At 39.9% G+C, this 7,158-nt stretch overlaps 1 protein-coding gene across 2 annotated transcripts; it reads left to right on the forward strand.

The window, feature by feature from the left end:
• Positions 1-296: 296 nt before the first annotated feature.
• On the forward strand, positions 297-7,158 carry TMEM70 (transmembrane protein 70). Of its 2 annotated transcripts, none has more exons than XM_042973426.1 (3): positions 297-591; positions 1,796-1,901; positions 6,643-7,158. In XM_042973426.1, the coding sequence occupies exons 1-3, from the start codon at positions 382-384 to the stop codon at positions 7,098-7,100; spliced, it is 774 nt and encodes a 257-aa protein (XP_042829360.1). In that variant the 5' UTR covers positions 297-381; the 3' UTR covers positions 7,101-7,158. The 2 variants fall into 2 exon arrangements, with proteins under 2 accessions (XP_042829360.1, XP_042829361.1); XM_042973427.1 differs by having other exon boundaries at positions 297-579.

Raw genomic sequence — 7,158 nt, forward strand, 5'->3', positions numbered from 1 at the left:
CTTTAACCCTGGCTTCCAGGCGTTGTCCTCCGCTCATGGCTCTCCCTCTCCTCTGTCCTTCCACATTCTCCTAAAGAGCGCTAAAGTATGGGAAAGTAAAGCTGCGCCCAGGATGGTCGTCGGCAGATCCCTGCAACCAGACTCCGGTGGGCGGCGTTCAGAGCTCAGTCCGCAGGGAACGCGCGTGGCCAAGGTTGCGGGGAGACCGCGAGTTCTGCGCACGCGCGTGAGGCCAAGCCTGCCCCCCCCCCCCCACCCCCCGCCCCGATTTCTGGAGGCGGAGCGAACGCGGCTGGTCCCAGCTGCGGTCGGTTTGGGAGCTGGGCCTCGCGGTTCCCGTTGTCGCCGTTGCGCCGTCGGCCGCCAATTGTCACGCGCGGGATGCTGCTTCTGGCTTTGGGCAGCCCGTGGGCGGCCGGACTTCGGCTCGGCGGGAAGAGGACAGTGCCGTGGGCGGCTGCCGCGCTCCGAGGCCCTACCGCGGCCTCGTCGCGTGTGGCCTCCTGCAGCGGCTCCCCGGGGCTGGTTGGCGGTGGAAGCGAAGGGCAGCTGGGAGCCCGGCCGTTCCTCGGGAGTCGGGTGCGAACGCAGGTCGGCAGTCTGAAGGCTTGCGGACCGAGAGAGGATGGGAGTGGAGGTGGGCGGTGAGGGTGGAGGTGGGCGGTGAGGGTGGAGGTGGGGGAGTGAGGGTAGATCGGGCCTGGGGAGCCCCCGCCCCGGCGGCCTGGTGACCCTGGTGCGGAAGAAGCTCTCTGAGGGCAGCGCAGAAGTACCGGGCCTCGGCCTCGGGAACCGGCCCGGGATCCCGGGGTTTACAGCACCCACGAGTCTAGGAATATCCGTTGGAAAGTGGTCATTTTCTGGGCGGTTCTGAGTAACTTACAGGTGGTTGCAAACCCAGCTCGTGGGTGCCGACTCTTCTCTTTCTATCCTTGAGCGGAAGCTCGGAGGGGTTAATCTGCAACATTACAGGCACCATCTGGAGACTGAACTGAAAGAACTCAGATAACCGGACTTTAAGTTTGTTCTATTTTTTTTTTATTAGGTGAGCTTATTGTAAGGAATTATTTTGCTCTTTGGAAAAAGGGGTTGGGGACGTTAATGCTCTCATTTTATCTGAATAAATTGTCTCCTAATCCTGCCCTGTAAAGTATCAAGATTAGTAAACAAGATTGAAACTTGGAAATGCCTAATATGGGAATTGGAATTTCATTAAATTTCAACATAAATGGATCAGGCATGCCTTTTACATTTTGAAGTGTGTGTACTGTGAAATAAATTTTTAGACATTCGGGGAACTCTTCTGTGAAATGTGATACAGGATTTCAAGTGAAATATTAAGAGGAACAAGGGAAGCAAGGAGATGCAGAAGTATTAAAGACGGTCTGGACTTCAAACAAATTGAATTTGCAGTGTTTTATTTACGTTACATTGAGGATTTTGTTTTTTGAAAACTAATACGCTTAAACTTTTGACATTTTCATTAGCCATAGAATGGAAGAGACTGTTCTACTGAAGTTTTTAGTTGTTCAAAGTCATGCTTTATCTAGAAGGCTTTGAGCTGGGGTGCAAACCTAGGTCTTCACTCTCCAACTCCGCAGGTTGTGACTGGAGTTCAGGAAAGAGATTTTGTTACTTTGATTTCTTTAGCTCTGAGAATTCCTTAAATAACCGTATGTGACAAGTTCTCTTTTACTCTTCATTATAATTTACAAAATACACTTAAAGAAAATTAAAAGTTGGTCTAAATGCACTTTATTATGTACTCACATTATAATGGTCTCTGTTTCAATAGATACCTCTTTGTTGGGAAAGGTGTGTTCAATGCTTACATACACAGCTTGAAAAATCAGAAGATGGAAGGCTGATTTATACTGGGAATCTGGCCCGAACAGTGTTTGGTGGGTAATCAAAAGTGAGGGTAATTTCCTTTGTAAAATGTACTTAGGATGTTACCTCTTATTTTAGTACCTCTTAATCACAAGATATGAGGAAAAATTAGGTTATATATTTTTTTCTTGTGTCCTCTTAATGCAAGATTCAGAGGTTGAGACCCTTGCATTTCTAGGAGATTTAAAAAAGATTTTTGAAGACTGTTCATGGCTGTGTGATCTTCTGGCTGGGTGCTAAAGCTTCCATCCTTTGGTCATCTCCCAAGGTGTTTAACAACAAAGTAAAACAGAACAAGAAGTGTGCGTTTATTTGTGTAATGTTTGAGTATGCAGAGAAAAAATGTGGAAGAATACCCCTTAAAGAGTAGTTATTTTGAGAGACTGCACATTTACTTCATATATTTTTTAATTCGGCAGCTAAAATGAGCATATAATACTTTCATAATTAAAAAAATACATTACTTTTACAGCTTTTCAATTCACCTTAGAATTTTCAAGAAACATGTTTAGTGGCTTTTGTAGGTGGTAGAGACTAATAGGGAAGAAAAACTGTATTAAATGACTACAAGTTTGAAGCTCTTTCCTTAGCTCTTAATTTGGTATTTAGTATGGAATAATTTATTAGGGAAGGTCAGAAGAACTTAGGTATGTGATTTGTTCAAGTTCCTGAGGTTGTATCTCATTTTAATAATCTTAAAAGAATAACCTGAAATATCCGAAGGATTACTTTATAGCCAGGTCAGCCACAAGATCTCAGCACCTTCATTTGCATTCCTGTTTTTGATTATGCTGGTGTCAACTGATCATCTAAAATTTACTCTGCAGGGGCACCTGGGTAGCTCAGTCGGTCAAGCGGCTGGTTCTTGGTTTTGGCTCAGGTTGTGATCTCGAGGTTGGTTGGTTTGAGCCCCTTGTGGGGCTCTGTGCTGACCATGCAGAGCCTGCTTGGGATTCTCTCTCTCCCTCTCTCTCTCTGCTCTTTCCTGCTCACTCTCTCTGTTTCTCAAAATAAATAAATTTCCAAAAATTTTTTTTTAATTTACTCTGGGAATCTGTAAGTTCTCAAGTGTGAGGCATCAAAATAGACTGTTTAGAGGACTGTGTAGATATTTAAAACTTTGGCAATAAGGACTGAGTGTAATCACTATTGAGAAGAGTTCTGAAGTTACTGGAAAAATTAATTTTCAGTGGTTAGAAATTCCTCTAGGAGTCAGTACATAAGTAGGCCACTGAGCATTTGTCACATTTCTGACCTGAGATACCTGGATTTAAACTACTAGACATGTTAACAGTGATACCCATAATACCCTTTGTTCTGAGCAGACCCTTACTTCAAATGCAGGGAAGGCTTACTAATTTATTTATTTCCATTTGACTTCCTTCTTTAAAGATGAGAATATAAATGGTTAATTTTCATGGGGTTAGGATGTCATATTTGTGGAAGAGCATAGCCATCCATGGTATTCCAAGTTCTAGAATTGTAACTTCTATAAGAATTTAATGTTTGAGTTCTTTCAACATTATGGTGATAGAAAGTCACTGTATATACTTTATAGAGATTGCTGTTTTATTTCTTTACTTATTTTAAAGGTTATTTATTTGTTTTGAGAGTGAGTGAGCTCAAGCCAGGGAGGGGCAGAGAGAGAGGGAGAGACAGAATCCCAAGCAGGCTCTGCACTATCAGGGCAGAGTCTGATGCGGGGCTGGAACTCATAAACGGTGAGATCATGACCTGAGCCAAAATCAAGAGTCGGATGCTTACCCAACTGAGCCACTAAGGCGCCCCTGATTACTATTTTTTTTATGTAGGAACTGAGAGAGAAATACTTTTTCTATGTAAAACTGAGAGACATTAAGATAGAGGTAACGTTCTTGGAGATTCTTTAAACTACCAAATGGATCCTACTTTAAAGACATTTGAAGAGTCTTTTAGTTGATTGTTCCTTTTAATTCCTCCACAAATAATTAACTAATGTCACAGTAGTCTCATTTTAGGTTAAGAAGAATTTGAACATGAAGAGGTGTGAAAGAAGGGCATCCCAGGCATGGAGTAGTATGAGCAAAGACATGAAGCTGGGAAAGCCCAGAATATATTGTTTAGAAAATGACAGTTACGTCAATCCAGGCAAAATAAAGTATATGGTACATTAGTTTCCTTGGACTCTTGTAATAAGTTTCCACAAACTTGGTGGCTTAAAGCAACAGAAATTTGTTCTCCCTGTTCTGAAAGCTAGAATTCTGAAATCGGTGTTGGGAAGGGCCATGTTTTCTTTGTGTCTCTGTCATGTTTTATCCTTACAAGGATATTCTCATTGGAGTCATGGCCCACCCTGTTCCTGGATGAACTCATCTCAATTTTTGATTGTCTACAAAGACCCTATTTCCAAATGAGGTCACATTTGGAGGTTCTGGGTACACATGAATTTTGAGGTACACTATTCAACCCACCATAGTGTGACAAAAGTCTTGGGGAAAAAAGGGTAGTTGGAAGGACTAAGGTGGCTTTTATAGAAGGCATCTTGGTCCGCATTGTATCCCTATTGTATTGTATTGTATTGTATTGTATTGTATGTGTACCAGTGTCATAGCAACTACCTGTGGGAGGAAGGAAGGAATTATTTTTAAATTACTGATGCAAGATAATTAAGCCTGTAACCAATAGCAATGTATGAGACTGTGTTACAGCCTCATTAACAGTATGTTGTCAAACTTGGTTTTTGGCAGTTTGGGAGGAAAACAATATCTCACCGTGGTTTTAATTTCATGTTTCTTATGTTTGAGGTTTATTAACATTTCTTCTGTTTAAGGGCTGTGGTTATTTTTGTTTTAGTGAGCCATCTGCTTCTATTTCTTGCATGTTTGTGGACAGGGTTATTGATCTTCTCATATCCTAGTAACCTTTTATATGTTGGGGATATTAACACTCTGTGATATAAGTTGCAAATATTTTTCTCATTTGTCTCTACTTTGTTTATGTCCATGTACATTTTTAATCAGATTTACCTTTCTCCTTGATTGCTTTTGTGTTTTGAGTCATAATTAGAAAAGTTTTCCCATTCTCAGATTATGAAGGACTGCATGGATATTTTCTTCTTCTATCTCTATGATTTTATTTTTTACATTTAAATATCAGGATTATTTAGAATTTTCCTAGTAGATGGTATGAGGGATGGATTGAGTTTTTATCTTTTTTATATGGCTATCCAGTTGTCCTAGCACCATTTTTGCCCACGTATTTGAGATGTATAGTATATAAATTTAAAGTATATAAATTTCCATATGCAGTTAGGTTTATTCCTGGATTTTCCATTTTGTTCAACTGATCTGTTTTATTGTGCACCAGGACCACACCATTATAATTATAGACTTATGTTTTAATATCTAACTTCTCCCACCCTTTTTTCTTACTTTGTTTTTCCAAGTTAAATTTATAACCAATTTGTCTAGGATCTCAACTTGTCGATCTTCTAGAAATTTACATTTTAAGTCACTTAATTGTGGTAAAATATATGTAACATAAACTTACCATTTTAACCATTTTTATTTTTTAAATGTTTTTTATTTTTATTTATTTCGAGAGAGAGAGCATGCACAAGTGGTGGGGTACAGAGAGAGAGAGAGAGAGAGGGAGAGAGAGTACTCCAAGCAGGCTCCACACCTCAGCACAGAGCCTGATGTGGGGCTTGATCTCACCAACCATGAGATCATGACCTGACCAAAATCAAGAGTCAGTTGCTTAACCCACTGAGCCACCCAGGTGTCTCTTAACCATTTTTAACTATGCATTTCAGAAGTCATTGATTTTTAATGTTTTAATGTGACAGGTAAAAATATCTCACTGTTTTAACTTGAATGTCTTTCATTGATAAAGAAGTTGAATATATTTCCCACGTGTTTCTTTCTTCTTTTTTTTTTAAGTTTTTATTTTGAGAGAGACAGATACAGCATAAGTGGGGGAGGGACAGAGAAAAAGGGAGGGAGAGAATCCCAAGCAGGCGTGGAGCCCATTGCAGGGCTCTAACTCACTAGCTGTAGGATCATAACCTGAGCTGAAACCAAGAGTCAGATGCTTAACCAACTGAGCCACCCAGGTGCCTTACTTCCCATGTGTTTCTTAACCACTGGTGTTTGTTTTGTTTTGTTTTCGGTTTTGTTTGTTTGTTTTGGTAGTTTGCTGTTTTAATCCTGGGCACTTAGCCTGATAATGTTAGCCTCATATATAAACATTTAATGTTAGATATGTGGAAGTGCTTATTAATAGAGTTTTATTTGATAATCTGCTGGCTGAATTAACTTTTATAGTATTCATAAGGATCTTTGAGTAATATTGAATCTTTTCTTGGGGAACTGAGATAGAGGGCCAGTTAACCCTAAAGCAGATTTCTTACCTGGAGAGGCAGTGCAGTGTATTGGTCAGTGGCCTGGGCACTAGAGTCAAATTGCCTGGGTTTGAATCCCAGTTCTGCCACTTGGTAGCTCTGTGATACAGAGCAAGTGCATTGTTTTTCTCATGTCTTAAATGGGAGTGATGATGATAATTATCCGTCTATTTCATAGTGCTTTTTCAAAGATTTTGTGAATAAAATAAAGTATGTAAAGACAGAGCCTAGGAAATAATAATCACTATGTGTGTGTGTTGATTTTATTGTTTTGGTGATGCTATAAGAAGGTGGAAGTATTAATTGAATAGGTTGATTGTTTTATAAAATTTATATATATTAATCTTTTCCCATTTTTTTTTCCTATTTAGGTGTGAAATGTTTCTCTTATTCTACAAGTGTCATCAGCCTTGCATTTCTACCATACATTTTTGCACAAAATAATATTATATTTGGAAGTCTGCCTTTGCAAATATTATTTTATGGCATCATAGGAAGCTTTACGGTGATCACTCCAGCACTGCTTCACTTTGTTACAAAAGGCTATGTCATTCGGTTGTACCATGAAGCTACAACAGACACTTACAAAGCCATTACTTATAATGTTGTGCTTTCAGAAACGAGTACAGTGTTTCACCAAAATGACGTGAAGATTCCAGACAGCACACATGTGTTTACCACGTTTTACGCTAAAACAAAATCACTGTTAGTTAATCCAGTGCTCTTTCCAAACCCTGAAGATTATAACCACCTAATGGGTTATGACAAACCATTCACTTTTGAAATGGAAGAAGACAGTGAAAAGAAACAAGTCAAAGATGAGAAATGAGTCTGCTGTTTTCATGTTTGTGCTTAAATGTAATAAAATTGCCTTTTGTTTTCTGTTA

The sequence above is a fragment of the Panthera tigris genome, chromosome F2 (genome assembly GCF_018350195.1).
Source record: "Panthera tigris isolate Pti1 chromosome F2, P.tigris_Pti1_mat1.1, whole genome shotgun sequence".
NCBI classification, from domain to species: Eukaryota; Metazoa; Chordata; class Mammalia; order Carnivora; family Felidae; genus Panthera; species Panthera tigris.

Excerpts from the sequence above, each read along its gene's own strand:
- TMEM70 (XM_042973426.1), top strand. The coding sequence starts at position 382 with ATGCTGCTTCTGGCTTTGGGCAGCCCGTGGGCGGCCGGACTTCGGCTC. Across the intron at positions 592-1,795 it reads GGAGTCGGGTGCGAACGCAG|ATACCTCTTTGTTGGGAAAG; the intron begins GTCGGCAGTCTG and ends CTGTTTCAATAG. Across the intron at positions 1,902-6,642 it reads TCTGGCCCGAACAGTGTTTG|GTGTGAAATGTTTCTCTTAT; the intron begins GTGGGTAATCAA and ends TTTCCTATTTAG.